At 44.7% G+C, this 22,101-nt stretch overlaps 1 protein-coding gene across 2 annotated transcripts; it reads left to right on the top strand.

Annotated features, from left to right (window-relative positions):
* The first annotated feature begins 1,666 nt into the window (after positions 1 to 1,666).
* On the top strand, positions 1,667 to 22,002 carry UQCC2 (ubiquinol-cytochrome c reductase complex assembly factor 2). 2 transcript variants are annotated; one of them, XM_045512228.2, is made up of 5 exons: positions 1,667 to 1,839; positions 18,044 to 18,118; positions 18,943 to 19,012; positions 21,552 to 21,637; positions 21,825 to 22,002. In XM_045512228.2, the coding sequence occupies exons 1-5, from the start codon at positions 1,702 to 1,704 to the stop codon at positions 21,849 to 21,851; spliced, it is 396 nt and encodes a 131-aa protein (XP_045368184.1). In that variant the 5' UTR covers positions 1,667 to 1,701; the 3' UTR covers positions 21,852 to 22,002. The 2 variants fall into 2 exon arrangements, with proteins under 2 accessions (XP_045368184.1, XP_010947369.1); XM_010949067.3 differs by lacking the exon at positions 21,552 to 21,637 and having other exon boundaries at positions 1,671 to 1,839.
* Positions 22,003 to 22,101: the final 99 nt, after the last annotated feature.

The raw sequence follows: 22,101 nt of genomic DNA, 5'->3' as shown, positions 1-22,101 counted from the left end.
GGAGGCCCTGGTTTGCGTTTCCCTGCATCCCATTGTTCTCAACCTCTCATTGTATTTGTGTCTCAAGTGGGGTGAAAACCATCCCCTGCCAACTATTACTCCTTCTCTTGAAGAAGACAGAGGGACCTCAGCCCCTGCCTCCCAGGACAGCTGTTGGCCAGCCAGGTGTGCTCCAAAGCCACAGCTGTGAAGGGGCCTCAGGCAGAATGACAAGGCCTCAGGGTACCCAGCACAGCCTTAGGTGCCTGCAGTTTGATACTGATAGTAAATAGATAAAAATCTGTCCTTTGGGCCTCAGGGCAGCCATCAAAACTATGTGGTTATAAATACAGCTGAAGGTCAGGGTGGAGCAGGGAGGTACTATTTGACTGGGAACATTGTGGGGTGTCCTGAGTGCCTCATTTTCCCCCTAAAACTTGCCTAGAAAGGGTATCACACAGCCTGGGCCCCCGAAGTTTCTCTTTCAATAGCTCTTTACCCTTAAAGACTGTAGAACAGTTCAGAGCTGTTCCTTGTTAAAACCACCCACTGATCTGATCTTTCCTCAAATGACTCCTCCCTTCTCTCTCGAGTTTCTGCCCCAGGCTGGAACCTGGATGCTCCTGCTCTGTGTCCCTCCTTTCCCACTTATCCAAATCCTAAACATCCTTAAGGCCCAGCCCAAATGCCATCTCCTTCACAAGCAATCCCTGATCTTTCTCCCTCTTCTCCCTTGAATAGCTAGAAGTACTATTTCTCTCTCCAAACTCCTAGTATTCTCTAACACTTCAATTAAAGCCCGCGTCACTTTCAACTTTGTGTTTTTGTTGTGTACTCACTCCCTGACTCGGGGCAGGAGTCTCCTGGACTCACAAAGTTAGCAGGGTGAGGAGGGAGAGGTTTGGGGGAAGCCAAGTGTCGTGTGCATGGGATGGTCCTGGCTAAATGTAGGACAGTGAAGACACAAAGGGAGACTGATGCTTTCTTAGGGAGTCTGGAAGGTGGGGGTATCTTTGGAAAAGAAAAATCAGAACATTCCATGATGCAGCTATATAAGGTGTATAAGAGAAGGCTTGGTAAAACAAGTTTTTCCAGGCTGAATCAACCCAGCCCATGTTGCTCAAGCTAGGAAATCTTTGCCTCCCAGGGAAAAGTGGCCGGCTTGGGGAAGCCGTGCTCAGAAGGGATACTAACAGGGGCCGGAGAAAGAGGGACAAGAGCTGAGAAGCACTAAAGAAGGAACTGTGGCAGCGGACCAAGTGGTACTGACAGGTACAGGGACTGCGAGAAAGGCGCGGTGGGGAGTGGGGATGCGAACCACATGTGCATGTTATGTGAATAAGTTCAAATACATCATCGAATAACAGACTGTATTGACATTGCAAATGTATTCGTTTATGCAAATTAGCAGAGATCTCAGAGGAAGGTTTTTTCGTCTGGAGCTTGTGCAGTCATTGAAAAAGAGAAGCAAAGCTGTCCCTGGGTATTCCACGCCTGACTCGCCCCTGGGGAGCTGGGCTGGTTCCAGGAGGACTGAATTAGATCCGCTCACAGAGGCTGGTGAACAGCGCCCCTACCCGGAAAGCGGCGGGACGCCGGTGAAGTGGCGCATGCTCACTCTTCTCTCCCGCCCGTCCTTGGGAAAACCGCGATCTTTAGTGCGCAAGCGCCGTCTGTCAGCGTCGACTCCTCCCTCAGGGGCGGGGACAAACGGGGTACAAAATGGCGGCCAGCCGCTACCGACGTTTTCTTAAGCTCTGTGAGGAATGGCCAGTGGACGAGACCAAACGGGGCCGGGACCTGGGCGCGTACCTGCGGCAGCGGGTAGCGCAGGCCTTTCGGGAGGGAGAGAACACCCAGGTGACAGAATGTGGGGTCAGCCTTCTGCGGGGAGGCGGCTGGGGCGAGGGGAGGAAAGGACGAGGCAGGGCGGGGCCGACGAGCAGGATAGCGGCAGGGCCCGCTCATGCGCGCGCCTCTCCTGTCTGGCCGGCACTTGCGCGCCGCCCGTCTTAACGCCCCGGGAAACTGCCGCTAGCGAGACCTTACCTTCTACTCAGTGCTTTCACCTGGCTGCACCTTGGAGTTACCAGAGAAGCTTTTTTTTAAAATCTAGATGCCTGGGACCATTCGACCTTATTGAATCAGAGTCTCTGGGTTGGGGCTTTGGCCTCAGTGTTGTTAAAAGTTCTAGATGATTCGAGGGGCAGCCAGGGTTGAATCCCACAACAGCAGTCTTAGGTAGTGACAGTTACAGGTTTATAGCTCCCCTGACACGATGCCTTTACCTTGCAGTGTTGTGCACTGACTGAACTGATACCTAAGGACCTATGCAGCATTCCCCTGTCCTCCACCCCCACTAAGCTTTGGTGTGCTTCCTGAGCCCCTATAAGCCTGTGCATCAGGTTTGAGTCCTCAGCCCTCTGTCCATGGATGTGAGTAGTAGATCTGTGTTCTTGCTCTCTTCCAGGTTGGTGCTGTAGCTCTGGGGTTCATTTATTCATCTAGCACATACTTCGGGAGCATCGACCATGTGCCGGGAACTGTGCTAGGCGCAATTAATTAGAGGAGGGCCTGTCCACCTGAAGATTACATGCTAGTTCAGGACACAGTAGGCATAAGACAGTCCAGAGAAGTTCTATGATGGATAGTAAGTAAAGTAGCATGATAAAAGGGTAATACTAGTTATGATAGATAAAGCTTTACTGAGGAGGTGACACAGATGAGGCCTAAGAAGATGATTAGCTAACGGTATACACTTGGTGGGAAGGGCATTTCAGGCAGTGCAGAGGTTTAGAGGTAGAGGTAGGAAGCAAATTGGCATGTTAGGGGACAGAAACCCAGAGTGGCTGAAGGGTAGTGAATGAAATGGTGTTTGCTAGGAGTTGAATCAGAGGAGGACAGGAGCCAGGGACAGGAGGGCCTTATAGGCAGGCTCCAATTAGGAGCTGGATTTTATCATAAGACCAGTGGCAAGCCATTGGGGAGGTTTAGTCAAGGGGTTGATATAACCTAATTTACTTTTTTTTTTTTTAGAGATCACACTGGTTGTATTGATAAATGGATTATGGGGGCAAGAATAGAAACAGTCGGCTGGAGAAAAGGCTCCTCAGGTAGCCCAGGCAAGAAATGATGGCGGCTTGGATGAAAGTGGCAGCACAGGAGATGGAAGTGACTGCATTGAGGTTGGGTCAACAGGACTTACTGATAGATTGGATGTAGGGTGGAGGGCGAGAGAGGAACCAAGGATAACACTTAGATTTTTTTTTGGCCTGAGCAACTGGATGGAAGGTAATGCCATTTACTGAGATGAGAAAGACTAGATGAGGAACAGGTGGGGTGTGGGAAGAACATTGAATTTGGTGTTAGACTTGTTAAACTTGAGATGCAAAGTGGATTTACTTCCAAGTGGAAATGTCAAGTAGGCACTGGGATATTTGAGCCTGGGATTCAGGCAAGAGGTCAGACATATGAGACGAGACACTTACACACACAGCCTGGAGAAATGACTTTTGCAAAACTTGGCCACAACCTATCAAAGCAGAAACATGGGTATTTGCAACTTAGCCCAACACAGAGCCAAGCCAGTCCACCTAATGGAGCAAGAACATGATGTCACTGACACCAAGTGCTGACTGGGTGGTGGGCATGGATGGAGTGTCAGGCTCAGGGCTTTGTCTCTGGGAAGGAGGGGGTGGAGGACAGTCACACAGCACTGACAGCCCTCACACTTCTTACAGTGTGTGTCTTCACTGGCCCAAAGTACAAAGATCTTGAAGGCAAGAATCATTTCTAGTTCCAGCTCTGCAAATCCCATAGACTTTATAGCACTATGCTCCCTACATATTTTTTGTGTGAGCTTCTTGAAAACAGAGATAGTGCCATTTTTATCTTTCTCCCCACAGTGTCTAGCATAGTTCCTGGCGCATAAAAGACACTTGGTAAATGCCTGAATGAGTAGATGAATAAAGGATTGGTTATCGCTCATGAAACAAAAATCATTTGAATATAGTTGCAGATGTAGCAGAACTAGATGGAGAGAAGTAGAGAAGAGCGAGAAGGGAATATTTTTGTGTCCTGAGTGGTGAAAATTAATTTGAGAGCTCACTGTGTTGGGGGTGGTCTGCAGGAACTACAGAAGATAACCGGGTCCTTATCACCGAGGAACTTAACCATTGGGCAGACACGTGACTTACTCTAGTGAAATTTGGATGGTGAAACCAGCCAGCGGAGAAGGTGACAGGCTAGATCCTTGGAGAGGTGAGAGTGTGACATTCACCTACTTAACTGTCAGTGTAAGAGAAGCCAGAAGAAGAGGGCAGAACTTTCTCTTTTGGAGTTGACATCCTTTGTCATCACCTAGGGGATAGTTCTGAAGCGTAGAAGGCCCACACAGATATGAGTTATGGCTGCAGATGCAAGTCGTAGCTCGGTTGGTGGTTCCAGAGCCGCTGATGAATGCAGCCCTGGTAAAGTGAACAAGTGCATGATGGTGGCAGCAGGCACGTTAGTCAGGACCTCTGTCGTGGTACCTCATTCTGATGTCACCTGAGCACACACCTGGGCTTAGTACATCTTTGTGGTAATTTTTAGAAGGAACAGTCCCTTGCTGGAAGTGAGACAGCACTGTGAGTCACTCCCACTGACACCCTTGGATCATTTATAAAGACCTTGAGAAAGAAAGGTAGTTCTGGTAGACTCTTCACTAAGCTGGCAGCCAGCGGCAGGCATTCAACCCAGTCAGCTGATCAAATGTGGAGCTTCCCCCTTGGTTATGCTAGTTGCCAGAAAGGCAGGACTGGAGGGGGAGGCAGCTCTTCTGCAGCTTTTTTGTTCCTGTAGAAGAGAGAAGCAGGCAGTCCTCTCGGCCTGCTGACTTCCTGCATCTGAACAATAGCACTGAACACACGCGTGGCACGGTTGCATGCATGATCTCATGTAGTTTAACTCTTATTGCAGCTGAGTGAGGTAGCCATCATGATTGCCATTTTACAGACAAAGAAACAAAATCAGAAAAGTAAAACAACTTCTTTACGGTTCCTTGGGAGTTAAGTGGCAAGACAAGTGAGAAACAGACCCAGCTGTCCTGGCCCTGATCTAGCATTGCCTCCTTTGTGCCTGATTGGTCCTCAGCTGCCATTCCTCCCAAGTTATTTCTTCTTGTTAGGCCTCTCGTTGCATGAACTTCAAGCCACTCCCTCCCCCTCATTTTCTGTGCAAACCTTTTTGGACCATGGACGGCTCTGGCAAAAAGTTAAACTGTGTCTGCCCACCGGCTTTTCTTTGTCCCAGCCACTACCCCTGAAGTGCAGATGAAAAGAAAGATACTCCTCAGGTGGGGACATCAGCACAGAAAAGCCAGATCCACTAGAAAGCCAATTAATTGCTCAGTCTTAAAACCAGAGTACAAAAATAACTGCCTCCATTAGTTCCACCACAGAGTGCCCTCTGGAGAGTCTCACAGTCCACGCTAAACCCACCGAGAGGGAGGTGATGGTGGGAAGCAAGAACACACTGATTAACACCTCTCTTAACACCCTGTATCCTATTGTGCGGTTTTTTTAAAGTTAATGTTTATGGATTTTGCCCCCTTTCAGTTCAGTTTCCTTAAGAGAACATGCGCTCCCTGCCGCACCAAGAGCTTAATAAAAGAATCACAACATGGGGAAAGACGGCAAACAACTGTAATTGTTGACTTAAGTACGGGGGACAGAGCAAGCCCTTCTAATGTGTTCATTAGGTGCACAAGCAGCTCCCTAAAAGATCTGTGGCTGCACAGCAGCATCCACTTGTCTAGCACAGGGCACAGCTCTGAGGAACACCCTGGAGATGCAGTCACCCAGGAAGGGGGTCACCCACCAGAGTTCTTGTATTAAATATCCAGGTTGAAATAATGTCGGCCTTGTTTGAGAACAGTCACACTTTGCCTTGGGTTTGCAGTAATGCAAGTGATACTTTCAACTTCTCAGAGGAAAATTCAGAGGTTTTCTGTAACTCCATTTTCTCAGTCATCCAGTCGAGGCCTGGTCTGCCGCCTGCCTCAGTGTGGCAGGAAGCTAGCTCCACAGCTGCCCGGCATGTGCTAGCAGTGGTGACACCGTCTCTGTTTCCCATCCCCAGATGTAGGCCCACTGAAGTCAAGTTTTTGAAGAATGTCCTGAGGACAGATTATGCTATTTTTAGTTATAATATTGAGCCCACTGCCAAACCATGGCTGTGAGGAGAATCATCTATTGAGAGGGAACACAGACATCTCCATCTCTTTTTCTCTCCCAGTTCTGGATAGAGCTAGAGGGAGGTAAGGTAATGTCTAGACCAAGGAATGGCAGTTTTCCGTGCACTTTTAAAGATGTCAGCGCTCCTCCTCAGGGATATATAATCAGCCACTTTCAGTGGGTCACCACTTAGAGATCTTTGGGTCTGCCTGTTGCCTCCTAGACAAGCCCAGCTTTGTGAGGCCTTCACTATTTTCCAGTCCAGCCTGTGTTCCTCCTCTCACCACACCTAGCATGTGCCGCAGTCTCAGTGCCTCTCAAATTGGCCATAATATAAGTGGTTCTTTTTCTTCTTTTTAATTGAGGTATACTTGATTTACAGTGTTGTGTTAGTTTCAGGTGTACAGCAGAGTGATTCAGTTTTACATATATATATTCTTTTTCAGATTATTTTCTGTAATAGGTTATTAAAAGATACTGAGTATAGTTCCCTGGCTATACAGTGGGTCCTTGTTTATCTATCTTACATATAGTCATATGTATCTGTTAATCTCAAACTCCTAATTTATCTCTCCCCCACCTTCCCCTTTGGTAACCGTAAGATTATTTTCTATGTCTGTGAGTCTGTTTCTGTTTTGTAAGTTCATTTGTATCATTTTTTTAGATTCTACAAGTAAGTGATATATGATATTTGTCTTTGTCTGTTTTCATTCAGTATGATAATCTCTAGTTCCATCCATGTTACTGCAAATGGCATTGTTTCATTCTTTTTTATGGCTGCGTAATATCTTCTTTATTCATTCATCTGTTGATGGACACTTAGGTTGCTTTCCTGTCTTGGCTATTATAAATAGTGCTGCTGTGAACACTGGGGTGTGTGTATCTTTTCAAATTAGACTTTTCATCTTTTCCAGATATATGCCCAGGAGTGGGATTGCTGGATCATATGGTAGCTCTATTTTTAGTTTTTTAAAGAACCACCATACTATTCTTCATAGTGGCTGCACCAATTTACATTCCCACCAACAGTGTAGGAAGGTTCCCTTTTCTCCACACCCTCTCCAGCATTTATTATTTATAGACTTTTAGATGATGACCATTCTGACCAGTGTGTGATACCTCAATGTAGTTTTGATTTGCATTTCTCCAATAACTAGTGATGTTGAGTATCTTTTCATGTGCCTCTTGGCCATCTGTATGTCGTCTTTGGAGAAATGTCTGTTTAGGCCTTCTGCCCATGTTTTGATTGGGTGGGTTGTTTTTGGTATTGAGTTGCATGAGCAGTTTGTATATTTTGGATATTAAGCCCTTGTTGGTCGCATAATTTGTGAATATTTTCTCCCAGTCCATAGGTTGTCTTTTCATTTTATTTATGGTTTCTTTTGCTGTGCAAAAAGCTTGATTAGGTCCCATTTGTTTATTTTTGCTTTTATATCTTTTGCCTTGGGAGACTGACCTCAGAAAACATTGCTGTGATTTATGTCGGAGAATGTTTTGCCTATGTTCTCTTCTAGCAGTTTTATGGTATCATGTCTTATATTTAAGTCTTTAAGCCATTTTGAGTTTATTTTTGTGTAAGGTGTGAGGGAGTATTCTAACTTCATTGATTTACATGTGGCTGTACAGCTTTCCCAACACCACTTGCTGAAGACTGTCTTTTCTCCATTGTGTATTCTTGCTTCCTTTGTCAAAGATTAATTGACCCTAGGTGTGTGTTTTTATTTCTGGGCTCTCTGTGCTGTTCCATTGATCCATATGTCCGTTTTTGTGCCATTACCATACACATAGTGTTGTCTGAAGTCTGGGAGGATTATGCCTCCAGCTTTGTTCTTTTTCCTCAGGATTGCTTTAACAATTCAAGGTCTTTTGTGGTTCTATGTAAATTTTAGGATTATGTGTTCTAGTTCTATGAAAAATGTCATGGGTAATTTGATAGGGATTGCATTAAGTCTGTAGATTGCTTTGGGTAGTATGGCCATTTTAACAGTATTAATTCTTCCAGTCCAGTAGCATAGGCTGTCTTTCCATTTCTATGAATCATCTTCAGTTTCCTTTAACAGTGTTTTATAGTTCTCAGCATATAAGTCTTTCACCTCCTTCATCAGGTTTATTCCTAGTTGTTTTTTTTTTTTTAGATGTGATTTTAAAGAGGATTTTTTTTTTTTTTACTTCTTTCTGATATTTCATTGCTAGTGTAAAGAAATGCAACAGATTTCTATATGTTAATCTTATATCCTGCTACCTTGCTAGGTATTTTGTTTATCAGTTCTAATAGTTTTTATGTGGAGTCTCTAGGATATTCTATATAAAGTGTCATCTTGTCTGCACATAATGACAGTTTTACCTCTTCCCTTCCAATTTGGATAACTTTTATTTATTTTTCTTATCTGATTGCTGTGGCTAGACTTCCAATACTATCTTGAATAGAAGTAGTGAGAGTGGGCATCCTTGTCTTGTTCCATATTTTAGTGGGAAGGCATTCAGCCTTTCACTGTTGAGTATTATGTTGGCTGTGGGTTTGTCATAAATAGCTTTTATTATGTTGTTATGTGTTCCCTGATATATCCACTTTAGTAAGAGTTGTTACCATGAACAGATGTTGAATTTTATCAAATCCTTTTTCTGCATCTCTTGAGATGACTGTGTAGTTTTTATCTTTTGTTGATGTGGCATATTATATTGATTGTTTTGTGTATGTTGAACCTACCTTGTGACCCTGGGGTGAATCCAACCTGATCATGGTGTATGATCCTTTTTATATGTTGTTGGATTTGGTTTGTTAATATTTTGTTGAGGATTTTTTTCATCTATCTTCATCAAAGATATTGGCTGTAATTTTCTTTTTTTGGTAGTGTCTTTGTCTGGTTTTAGTATCAGAGTGCTAGTGGCTTCATAGAATGATTTTGAGAGTTTTCCCTCTTCAGTCTTTTGGAAGAGTTTGAGAAGAATCAGTATAAGTTCTTTATATGTTTGGTCGAATTCCCTAGTGAAGCCATCTAGTCCTGGACTTTTGTTTGCAGAGACTTTTTTTAATTATAGATTCTATTTCATGTTTAGTGATTAGTCTGTTCAAATTATCTATTTCTTCTTGATTCAGTTTTGGTGGACTGTATGCTTCTGGAAACTTGTCCATTTCTTCTAGGTTGTCCAATTTGTTGGCATAAAATTGTTTGTAGTAGTCTCTTATGGCTTTTTATATTTCTTCATATTGGTTGTTATTTCTCCTCTTTCATTTTTTATTTTGTTTGTTTTGGTCCTTTCTTGGTGAGCCTGGCCAGAGGTTTGTTGATTTTGTTTATGCTTTCAAAAAAAACCAGCTCTTGGTTTTATTGACTTTTCTATTGTTTTTTTTAATCTCTATTTTACTTATTTCCTCTCTGATCTTTATTATTTCTTTCTTTCTGCTGACTTTAGGTTTTGTTTGTTCTTTTTTCTAATTCTTTTAGGTGGTAGATTACATTGTTTATTTGAGATTCTTCTTGCTTTTTGAGGAAGGCTTGTATCATTACGAACTTCCCTCTTGGGAATGCTTTTGCTGCATCCCATAGATTTTGTATGGTTGTGTTTTCATTGTCCTTTGTCTCAAAGTATTTTATTTTATTTTATTTTTGATCTCGTTGACCAGTTGGTCTTTTAGTAGCATGTTGTTTAGCTTCCATTTATCATTTTTTTCTCATTACTTTTTCTGTAGTCAATTTCTAGTCTCATGCCATTGTGGTCAGAAAAGATGTTTGAAATAATTTCTATCCTCTTAAATTTGTTGAACCTTGTTTTGTGTCCTAGTGTGTGGTCTTTCCTGGAGAATGTTCCACATGTGCTTGAAAAGAATGCATATTCTGGAGTTTTTGGATGTAGTGTCCTGAAAATATCAATTAAATCTAACTATTTTATTGTGTCATTTAGGATCTCTGTTGCTGTATTGATTTTCTATCAGAAAGATCTGCCCGTTAATGTCAGTGGAGTGTTAAAGTCTCCTACTATTATTGTAATCCTGTTGATTTCTCCCTTTATGTCGGTTAGTATTTATGTATTTAGGTGCTCCTGTATTGGGTGCATATATGTTAATGAGTCTAATATCTTTTTCTTATATTGATCCTTTTATCATTATATAGTGTCCTTCTTTATCTTTCTTTATGGCCCTTGTTTTAAAGTCTGTTTTGTCCGATATGAGTATTGCTACCCATGCTTCCTTGTCATTTCCATTTGCATGAAATGTTTCCATCCCCTCACTTTCAATCTATGTGTGTTCTTTGCCCTAAAGCAAGTCTCTTATAAGCAGCATATTGTGGACTCTTGTTTTAATACCCAGTCTGCCACTCTGTGTCTTTGATTGGTCCATTGACATTTAGGGTAATTATTGATAGATGTGTGTTTTTTGCCATTTTAAAACTTGTTTTCCAGTTGATTTTGTTTTTCTTCTTTGTTCCTTTTTGTTTTTGTGGTGTGATGGTTTTCTTTTCTATTATGCTTGCATTCTCTTCTTTTTGGTTTTTGTGAATCTATTGTATGTTTTCGATTTGTGGTTTCCAGGTATACTATATCTACTTGCTTTAGACTGTTAGTCATATAAGCTCAAACATATTCTAAAAAATCTACATTTTCTTACTCCCCTCCTCCACATTTTATGATTTTGATGTCTTATTTTACATCTTCATGTTTATCCTTCTGTTGTTCATTGTAGTTATAATTACTTTCACAAATTTTTTTTAAGAAAAATCTATATTCTGGCTTATTTAAATGATCTACAGTCCTTTTATATATTTGCTTTTCTTATTGTGATCTTCCCTTTCCTATACATTCTTGCTTCTTTTCTAGTTACACAAGACCTTTCAATATTTCTTTTAAGATAGTTTTAGTGTTGCCATATTCTTTTAGTTTTTGCTTATCTGAGAAATTCTTTGTCTCTTTTTCTATTTTAAATGATAATCTTGCTAGGTAGTACATTCAAGTTTGTAGGTTTTTCCCTTTTAGAACTTTGAATGTATCTTGCCACTCCCTTCTGGCCTTTTAAAGTTTCTGTAGAGAAATCAGCTGATAACCTTATGGGGGTTCCCTTGTAACTAACTCTGTTTTTCTCTTACTGCCTTTAGAATCCTCTCTTTATCTTTACTTTTTGCCATTTTAGTTATACGTCTCGGTGTAGGTGTGTTTAGATTCATCTTGTTTGGGACCCTCAGTGCTCCCTGTACTTGGGATGTCTCTTTCCTTCTTTAGGTTTGGGAAGTCTTCAGCTATAATTTCTTCAGATACATTTTCAATCCTCTTTTCTCTTTCTTTTCCTTCTGGGATCCTTATTTTGCATAGATTGGCACACTTTATATTATCCCACAGTTTTGTATGTTGCTTTCTTTTTTTTTTTTTTTTTTTTTGATTTGTCTGTTCTGATTGGGTGATTTCCATTAGTCCATCTTCCAGATCACTTATTTGTTCTTCTGCTTTATTTAGTATGCTATTTATTGCCTTTAGCTTGGTTTTCATCTTGGCAATTGAGTTGTCTAATTTTGATTGGCTCTTTGTTTCTAGTTCCTTGTTACAGTGATTTGCATTTCTTTCCATAGCCTTTCTTAATTCCTTCAGCATTTTTATTACTTCCTCTTTGAACTCAGGGTCTGGTAGACTAGAGAGGTCTATTTCATTGTTTGTTCTTTCAGGGGATTTCTCTTATTCTTTTAATTGGGAGTAGTTCCTCTGGCTTCTTCATTTTACTTATATTACTCTGACTATGAATTTAGGGGAGACAGTTTTCTGCTGTGCTGTTGAAGGGCTGTTTTTATGTGGGAGTGCCCGTGTGTAGCCTGCATGAGACTGATGTTTTTGGTGCGAGGGCTGTTTTTGGTATGGGTGCCTGCCATGTCTTTCCTCAGAGTGTGATGGCCATTATCCCCTTGATAGGGGTGTGACTGGTGATGTGGTGACTAGAGCCTGCACTGAATGTTGGGCAGGACCTCCTCTTTGCTCTGTTGTTACAGTCCTATCAGGGGCAGGGTCTGCTCCTCATTTGTTGGAGCAGAAGCCCCCAGATCTGGTTCTAAGCTGTGGTGTGAGGTAGGCAGGATTGAAACTCTCCTTCCGGGAAAGGAGCCACTGTATATTTTTCCCCAGGAGCTGTCCACTTGGGTTTGTGCTCTGTGATGTCCCCTGTCACCTGGTGTGCATGCTCACAGAATACACTGTTGTTGCCACTGTCCTTAGCCCTGCCTCTGCTGTGGGAATATTGGTAATTGGCTCAGATCTCAGCTCTCCTTCTGTGTGTGCGCACCCACAAAGCCTGTTGCTGCTGGCGCCAGACCACCTCAGCTAGGGGAGCGGCAGTAATCAGCTCGGATGATCCCCAGATGCTGCCGCTGGCATAAATTCACTGAAGTCGTGCACCTACCAGGAATCAGCTCAGATTTCAGCCCCACCTCCAGGTGTGGGTAACCCACTGGGCTTGTGTGCTCCCAGAGCTCATAGTGGTGGAGCCGCACCCACTGTGAGCACTCCGAGAATGAGGCTGCTCTGGCAGGGCCCCACACCTCCTTTCACATGCATGTTGACAGCGTGATTTCTATGGCAGACCTGGGCTCTGTTCTGCACACACCTCCAGTTGCGGTCTAGACCACACTCCAGGCCCTTCAGGCTGTCTCTGCACAGCCAAGCTGAGTCCTCTCACCGGGAAGGGAAGCCCAAATTTCAGCACCCAGCCACTGCACACACCAGCAGGCACACGTCTCGGTCTGGGAAGTGCAGCAAAGTGGCCAGGACGATCTGTTTGGCCTCTCTCTGTCCTGCCTGCCACAAGCCAGCTGTTGCACTCTCCTCTGTGCCTCTGAAGCTCCCTATTTGTCCCAGCAGACCTCCCTGTCAGTGAAGGGGGTTCCCAGGATAAGGGATCGTTTCTCCTTTCACAGCTCCCTCCCAGGGATGCAAATCCTGTCTGGATTCTCTTTTTCCTTTCGTCCTACCCAGTTACGAGGCAATCTTCCTTGCAAGCTTTGGCTGCATGAGATCTTCTGCCAGCGTTCAGTGGGTATTCTGGAAAGTTGTTCCACATGTAGATGTGTTTTTGGTGTATTTGTGGGAGGAGGGGAGCTCCACATCATTCTATCCCACCATCATGATCACCCCACAGTGGTCCTTCTCCTTTGAGAATCTAGTGGACCAAAGCCCAAACACAGAGCTTGTCAAGAATCTGGTGTCTTCCCAGGCCTTGCCAGGCCCCGAAGCACTCCTTGACACCGCTTAAGACCCTGCCTGCCTGGACCATCGTTGTCCCCTGCCTTTTCATGCCTCTTCTTCCCAGTCCCTCCTTTGATCCCCATTCCAGCCAGGTCCAGCTCTGAAGTCTACACTCCTCAAAGTGAGAGACTCTGGCTCCCTGTCAGTCTGTGAACTGTCACTGCCTTCTGTCACTGTCAAGACCCCTGCCACACCAGCCTTGTTAGTCAGGCCTGGTAACCAGCCCCTGCCTCTGATCTCTTATAACTCTGGCACTCAGTTACACTCTCTCATGGCCAATTTTTATTTTTAATGTGTGTGTATCTTGTCTCAGCTTGATTACCAACTTCTCTGGGGCTGAGGCTGAGTCTTTGTCACCTCATAGCCACCTAGCAGAGCACTCTACATAGTAGGTGCTCAAGAAATAGATTTTCAATTGAATTCAAGGGAACAGATTCCCATAATGGAATGAACTCATTTCAGAAGTTCATTACCAAGTCATGAAAACCTTTTTTCATAGATCCACCTGGACTGAATCCAGCTCTACCTTAATTAGCAAAGCAATTTGCTACACTCTTTCCCAAAAGTGCTTATGTGTCCCTTTGTGTGACTAGAATAGGGGCCGCTGTACCAATTGCTATCACCACCCAAAATTCAATTTTGAAAATCGAAATCATTGCCTGCGGCGGTGACGTAGATTTGTGCGTATAAAAGTTTAATATGGTAAAGAGAAATTTACTGACGACTGAGCAGGGGAAATGCAAAAGGAGCAAAAATAGAGCCATAAAGGACACTTTGTCAGTTGAACATCTATTTTATTCACATTTAGGGAACAGAGCTGAATTTTTCATAATATCCCAGTGCTGCCTTTTTCGAACCCTGTGTTGCTATTAGTCCTAAAATGTCTGTAATCTCATTAGGTATGAATGCAAAATCAGGTAATTTAAAGCTTGTGTATAAGAATATTTCTGAAAGTGCACAGTATACTTCATCAGGAAAACTGTATATTCCAAAATTCAGGAATGTTTGTGCAAGAGTCTATGAATAAAGTGTGGGATGTAGGTGTGTGGTGAGGCTTCTGGAATTAGACGAGTGTTTCTACCGATGTATTGTTAAGTAGTAAATACAACTATTTTCTAATTGCGGAGCTTGGGTTGGGTGTGACTGGGAACCCAGAATTGGCCATGGCTCCTCTCCTTAGGCAGTAATAACTTGGCTAGAAGTTGGCATAGCTCAGACTCCTCACCGCCACTGAGCTACTTGTACAGCCTCATATAGACACCTTCTGAGCTCAAATGGCAGATTGGGTGACAAATTCATTTTTTGGTGATTGGTTATTTATAGGTGCTTAGGTATTTGATTCCTTCTCGGATTATTAATTGAGCTCCAGGCATTATGTGAAGTATCTGGGAGACCGTCTCTTTAATACTGATGACTTTGGAGAGTTTGAGGAAGCCCACAGGGTCACTTTGGTTTTTGAGCAATGCTCTGTCAGGTGACCCCATCCTCTCTTTCCCTCTCCCTGCCCTGCGGCTCTGTCAGAGGTGGAAAGAGCTGGGAAGAAAGAACACCCTGCCCACCCCTGCCCCGAGGGCACATTAGGAGGTGGTGAGCAGGCTGTCTCCAGAACTCTCACCATTAGACTTGGAGGAGAAGCTGGAGGGGAACTCAGGACTTCTGAGGGTGAGGATCTGGTTGGAATGCGGGTCTTGGTGGTCGCAGTGCAGGAGCCCAGGAGAGAGGCTCGGAGGAGTCAGTAGTGTGAATGCCTTTCTTGATGAAGAGCTTGGTTGGGAAGGTGGTCAGTGGTGGTGGGAGGGGAAGGTTGGGAGGAGCAGCCATCATGTGGAGGACAGGTGCAGCAAACGGCCGCTCACTTGGCAGAGACCAAGGTGGGTGTGCGATCCCCACACAGCTCCATGGAATGCTTGGGACCTCTGGGAGCCATCGGGGTGCGGGCCAGAGGTCTGGTCAGGTATGGAGTGATGCTTCAGCGATTTTCTGTCCCTTCATCACTCCTGCCTCCAGCCAGCCCTGGCAGTCACACCAGCAGTGCTGATACCGTCCTAATGCCACTCCCTGTATGGGTACGTAAGCCGGTCCTGTGCCTGGAGAGCCCCCCTTCCTTCTGGCGACTTGCACCCATCCTCCCCACAACTCTCAGCAGGAATTTCCTGGCTCCCCTGGCAGCATCAGGGGCCCTCCACGCACCCCTCATTCCACTATCACGAGGACCGTCCCTGAAGTCTTTGGTCTCTTTCCCCTGTAGTTTGTGTGGTAAAGGCCTCTGTTTACTATACTGTTTACTACTACTAATAGTAACCAAACTAATCCCTCACATTTGTCAGTGTTCCAGGCCCCAAATTCAGAGCAGTCCAGGCATTATCTCATTTATCCTCACATCGCCTTCAGAAATAGGGACTATTATTATCTTTTAAAAGACAGGTTAAGTTGGCCAGTAGGCTTCAAAAAAAAGCACTTTTCAGTGCTTGAAAGACAAAGGCCGAGGAAGGTCCCGCTGCATGGAGAAAGAAGCGCGCAGGGTAGTGCAGGAGGGGATTCTGGACCTAAAGGACTTTTTTTTTTCCTTGTAAAGATTCTTACTGAGACAATTGACAGAAGTTGGAATATGGACAAAGGACTAGTTAAAAGTGTTATATCAAGTGTTGTTAAACGTCCTGATTTTGATCATCAAACTGTGGTTATATAAGAGAAAGTCCTTGTTCTTGGAAACATACTGAAATATTATGGAGTGATGGGCATTGTGCCCCAACTTACTCTCAAATGGATCAGAAGAAAAATCTATATATATAGATACAGAGAATGAGGGAATGATTAAGGAAATATGGCCATTTTTTTTTAACATGGGGAGGCAGAGGGAGATATGGAGTATTTGCCCCAAACCCTAGAGCTGGTAAGTGATGGGATCCAAATACAGGCGGTTTGACTTCACTGCTGTGCACAGCCACGAGGACCTGTTCAGACACGGGCCGGGCACACTATAGGTTCTCTTTTAAATTTGTAAGTGAACACATCTGTGCACATATGAAGCGTGCAAGCAAAAGCTGAAATGCACAATTATCTTTTGATAATCTGCATAATATTCTTTACAAGTGTGGCTCTTTTTTGTTTTGTGTTTTATGCTTTCTGTTCTTCTGTTGTCTGGTTAGCTTCTAGTTTTGCATGCCCTGCTGAAGACAAAGTGTGTGCTGCAGAATTCTCTTTCAGCTGGACTTTCCCTGGAAGCGCCACCCAACAGGGAGTCGGAACTGTCACTGGCCACATTTTTACATCCATTCTTCCTTTTCAGCCCTCAGCTCCAGTCCACTCAAATAATGCCTTTGATTATTCAGCAAACACTGGCTACCTCCTCAGCCCCTCACCCTTTCTTTTCCCAGTGTAGCTACCTGGGCATTCTCATGATGGGAGACTTGAACCCGGGGACAGATCAAGTTGAACTCAGTGATGGGACTGTCTCTTTGCTGCAGAATGAGGGGCCTCATTTGACAAGCACATAGAGGCAGAAGCAGAGCTGCCTCATTAAAACGCGTAACTACTGATTTATGTTCTGCCTTCGAGGAAGGATTTACGTTGGAAAAATCCATCATTTGAATTCTGGGAAAAAACATTGAAAAGAAAGTTTCATTCTGGGGCGCTTTCAGAATTCTTGGCAGGAACATACAGGGAACTATAGCTAAATAATAGCAAAGGCAGAAGGGAGGGAGAACTAAAAAGAGGTATGAAGGGGAAAAAACCACCTCTCCTCTGTGTGTTGCCCATCCCTCCCTGGAATTTCCAGCAGGGGCATCTAGGGTGTTCATTTTCCCCTTTCTGTTTGTAAGGCTTCTGTGTTCTGAGCCTTGTCCCTCCTAGCAGGACCTAACTGGACTCTTCCTGTTGGTTCTCCTCAGTTCACCTATCTCATCCTAAAAGGCTTTCTTTCCTTGTAAAATTTCACCAGCTCCCCACTTATCACAGATGAAAGCTCAGATGATTTTTTTTTTTTTGCCTTGCATCAGAATCTTTATTTAATACATTTCATATTGAAGATTTAACTCAAAAAGCTCTTTCTTTTTCTCCCACTCAGGCTCTTTTACCTGCATGTTCAGATCCTCAGCCAGATGGTCTGGTCATAGGCATAGACAGCATCCCTGCCTCTGACTTGCTCATACCACCCGCTCCCTGCTCTGCCTTCTGCTCCCCAACTCCTGTGCATCCTTCAGAACCCAGCTTAGTCTCAATTCCACCATCCACTGACCACATGGGAACTCCCCCTCCTCTGACTTCTTGTAGTCCACGCTGCCTCTAGCCCTCCTTCCGTAACTGTTGTCTTTTTACTGAGGTGCCTCCCACTGTGGTGGCATGCTGGTTCACAAATCACAGGTGCTCAGCAAATGTTTGTTTGCCAGATGATTGAGTTTTCCTGCAGTCTGGAGAGTTGCTGGGGTAGAGCTTTTCCTCCAGGGGGTGATTTCTCATAGTGGGACCTGTAGTCCAAGTTGCTTCCCATGGAGCAGAGAAGCCAGGGCCTAGCTGCAGGCCTGCTTCCTGTGAAAGCCTTACTCAGGTGGGGTCCTTCCTCCACAAGCTGCCAGGTACAGTGTGGGGGCAGGGCTTGTTTGCTCACTTTTGGGGGGTTCTTTGTTTTTCAGATTGCAGAGCCTGAGGCCTGTGATCAGATGTATGAGAGCTTAGCACGGCTCCATTCAAACTATTACAAACTCAAGGTGAGTGGGCCAGTCTTTTATATCCCCAGCCCCCTCTGACTGGAGACAACCAATGAGAATGAGTGAAATCTGATTATATTTCCTAAGGAGTTGTGATTTTGCTACTCTTAAATGTAAGCAGTAATTTCAACCAAGCCAACAAAAGCACCTGGTAGAGGCTTTTAGGTTACCTAAATGAAAGCTATTTACAATTTTGAATAAAAGCCATGTATTTTTTTATGCCAATGTGTGCTTCTGGCTGTACCTGACAACTGTTGGATTTTACACATATTCCCATCTCCTCTGATGGAACTGGTATTCCCCACACTCTGGTGATAAAGATGGGGTGACTGGGAATGTCCTGTCAGACAAAGCTGGGCTTCTCCCTCAGCCCTGACATGATTGCTGTCAAATTCTGTTTAGTGTGTTTTTTCCCTAGACTTCAAAAATGTGCTTATTAACTCCACATGGCCAAATGCCTAGCCTATATGAAAAAGGATTTCTTCTAAATCCATGAAACTTCAAGTGTGGTCTGTAAGCCACAGCGTGGACACCGCCTGGGGGCTGGTTAGAAATGCAGGATCCCGGGCCCCACTCAGAACTTCTGAATCACAGCCTGCATTTTCCAGAGGATTCAGGTGGAGCCGCCTGTTCAGATGATACTGGTTCGTGCAAGGCCGTCTTTGGCCTCCAGGTGGCACTGCTCTCTTCCTTGTGGCCTGTGGACACCATGGCCCATGAACTGTGGTTAGAAAGCACAGCTTCTCTCCAGGATCACCTGGCCTCAGGTTGTGCTGCAGAACTAACCTTCTCTCCCCTTCCTCTCCTCTGCCCTGGGTGACCAGTACCCTCGCCCAAGAGACACAAGTTTCAGTGGCCTGTCCCTGGAAGAGTACAAGCTGATCCTGTCCACAGGTATGGAAAGCACAGCTGCCCTTGTTGGTTTGCAAATGAGTCTTTGAGTTTGAACAGCCAAGGGGAATTGTCTTATTAGACAGCCTTGCTTGATAGAAAGTCTTGTGGAATAGCCCAGAGGAAATTCTGAAGCTACAGGACTCATGCTTTTTGGCCATAGAATGTGGAGGTCAAGGGCATTATTTTAAAAAAGAAAATCCATCTTTGGAGCTTTTAAATTCAAGGCTGGGCAGCAGGGAACAGGGGAGTATGTATTTGCCAAATGGAAGTAGTTGAAATCAGGATGGGAGGAAAATAATTTTATTTTTATGGTCCTAAGGGGGCTTTATAAACAATGAGGATTTTAATTAAAACAAAATGCCATTCAATAAACGTATAGGGGGCTATCCACCTAAGAGTTATATGACCCAGGGGACATGGTCTGTGGGTTAGATATGGGTTTAACTAGGTATGTTTTGGAGTTGTTGATGGGCCCTGATTAAAGAAAGGAAATACCCTGCCTAGCCCGTCCCCTCCTTACTTCCCCAGCTCCATTGTCACTGGAGGGGGACGTGGTGGGCAGCAGCAAGGGGACACTGGGTTGAAGTAGGCAGGTTCTGGAAAATTACTATTTTTATTGCCAAGGATACCATATATAAAAATAGACTAACCTCTTCTGGGAGGACATAGCCCTGAAACATTCTCCTTCTGTTATCCTAGAAATTCTCTTTCCTGTTCTTCTGGCAGCCTTCAGCAACTAAGTTTTGAGGAGTCAGGCTTCCAGAAAACTCTCACCTGCTATTGTGTGTTGACTGATTCTATGTTTGTTACAGTACTCTCTGGAAAATTGGGGTAAGGACATTTTGGCCAGGCAGACTTTTTGGCAATTTATTTATATATATACAAACACACATACATATATATACACACACACATACGTATGTACACACACACACACACACACACACACACACACACAAAGGCATATATAAATAAGTAAATGTATCCCCACGTTTCTGGGCCCATGTAATTACCAGCATCAATGCAGTGTTATTATGAGGGCCCCAAAGAGTTTGAGCCAAGTTTGAACTTGAAATTCTAATGGAAAAAAGTTCTGGAGGCTCAGCCTCTGCACTCTTAACCCTTAGGACACCTGAGTTGGGGGAAAACAGACCACAGTGAAGGAGGGGTATGCAGGACTCCCCACCGTCGGCCTGTACTGCAGCTTGTTCTGGCTGGGAGTTCAGCTCCAGGAAATTAATTGATAATCTGTTTTCACAGCAAGCTTCATATTTTTGTTGTAACTGTGGTTCCTCTGACAGGGCAAGAAAACACCTTGCAGTGTTTGTAAAGAGGATTTGAGGGCCTGACGAGTCTGAATTGTGGCCGCAGTTTGGGTCCTGAGCATGTCCACCCTGGCTTGGGGTCATGGGAGTCCCTGAAAGAGGCCTCTTGGCTTGTCAGTGGACAGGGATCCCTCAGCATCCCATTTTGTGCCCCACAAGGGAACCTGGACTTCTGGAAAAATCCTAGGGTGGGATGCTGGGCTCATGGCTGAGTACAGTGCATGTCCTAATTTAGCCAAAAGCCCACTGGCAATAAATGTTAATAGATAATGTTGGGGGAGGGTAGAGCTCAGTGGTAGAGCAAGCGCTCCGCATGCACGAGGTCCTGGGTTCAATCCCTGGTACCTCCATTAAACAAAAAATAATCTAAGTTACCTTTTTCAGAAAAGCTGTTTTTCTCCAGAAGTTTCATTAACAGTGAAAATTTAGGCTGTGAAATTTAAATGTTATGTGAAAATCTAAGCTTAAAATTAGGTATCATAGAACTTGAGTCCTGGAGAGACTTTAGACCAGTGGTTCTCAACCAGGGGCGATTTTGCCCCCTGGGGACTTGTGGCACTGTCTGGAGACCATTTTAGTTGTCACAGCTTGGCGGGTGAGGAGCAATTTGCTACTGACATCTAGGGGCCAGAGCCAAAGTGCTGCTGCTGTACTGCCCAGGTCGGCGCCACCAACGAGGAGTTATCTGGCCCCAAGTATCAGTGGTGCTGAGACTGAAAAGCGGTAGGAGGGGCGATGTGTGTATGTTTCTGAACAGGGGCCCACTGGCTCCCACCAGCTCCTGCCGCCTTCACACCTGTGAAGATGGCTACTTTTGCTCAAGTGTGGGCCAGGTGCCAGGCATGTTACCTCCATTATTTCCTTAAAAACATCTGCCTCAAAAGTTACGCCTTTTAATCTCCACTTTACAGATGAGGCACCTGAGGCTCAGAGGGTTAACTAATTTGCTTGAGAGGACCCAGTGGGGGAACGATGGGTGGGGATTGGGGCCCAGGTCCATCTCCCTCCCTGGTGCTTGCTCAACTCTAACTGCCTGGGTTCAGCTCCCAGCTCCACCACTTTCCAGCTGTGTAACCTGGTCCAGTTCCTTAACCTCCCTTGGCCTCAGCTTCCACATCTGAAAAATGGAAATAGTAAAGTCTGCGACACGGGCCAAGTTCAGAGATAAGCGCCTGGGCCTGTGAGTTGTGTAGCAGATTTGTTTGCCCCCTCAGGTGGAGCCAGGCGGAAAGGGCCCTGTTTAGATGCTGGATGTGCACAGAGGCTGCTGCAAGGATGCAGTGCGCTCTGCACGGTCCTGGTACGTGAGTGCTCATCCACACCCGAAGTTATCTGTGACCCTACCTGAAGTGCTTGTCACAAGTTGGGCTACACCTCCCTTTCTCGGTAACACACTGAAAAGCAGGGCATACCGAGGGGCCAGTCTGTGTAATCATTTTGGACTTCAGTCCTTTTTTTTTTTTTTTGGTCGGCTTCCCTTTCCACAGATACCTTGGACGAGTTTAAGGATATGAATAAAGGCATGTGGAAGAAACTGCAGGAGAAGTTTGCCCCCAGGAGTCCTGAGGAGAAGCATAAGGCCTGGGCTCGGGCCTTATCGCGCCCACGTACCTAAGCGTGAAGTCTTGTACGTTGCCATCAATAAAACACCCTGATTTCCCCGTCCTCGTGGTTCAGGAATCTCATCTGGCCTTCACAGAAAGGAAGCCATTGTTGCTCTAAAGAAAGCTCCAGCCTGAGAAGAAATGCTGTTGGAACATCTGC

Source organism: Camelus bactrianus, chromosome 20, assembly GCF_048773025.1.
Source record: "Camelus bactrianus isolate YW-2024 breed Bactrian camel chromosome 20, ASM4877302v1, whole genome shotgun sequence".
Classification (NCBI taxonomy): Eukaryota; Metazoa; Chordata; class Mammalia; order Artiodactyla; family Camelidae; genus Camelus; species Camelus bactrianus.
Note: the sequence above shows the minus strand (reverse complement) of the source record. Positions and strands in the feature narration are given on the sequence as shown.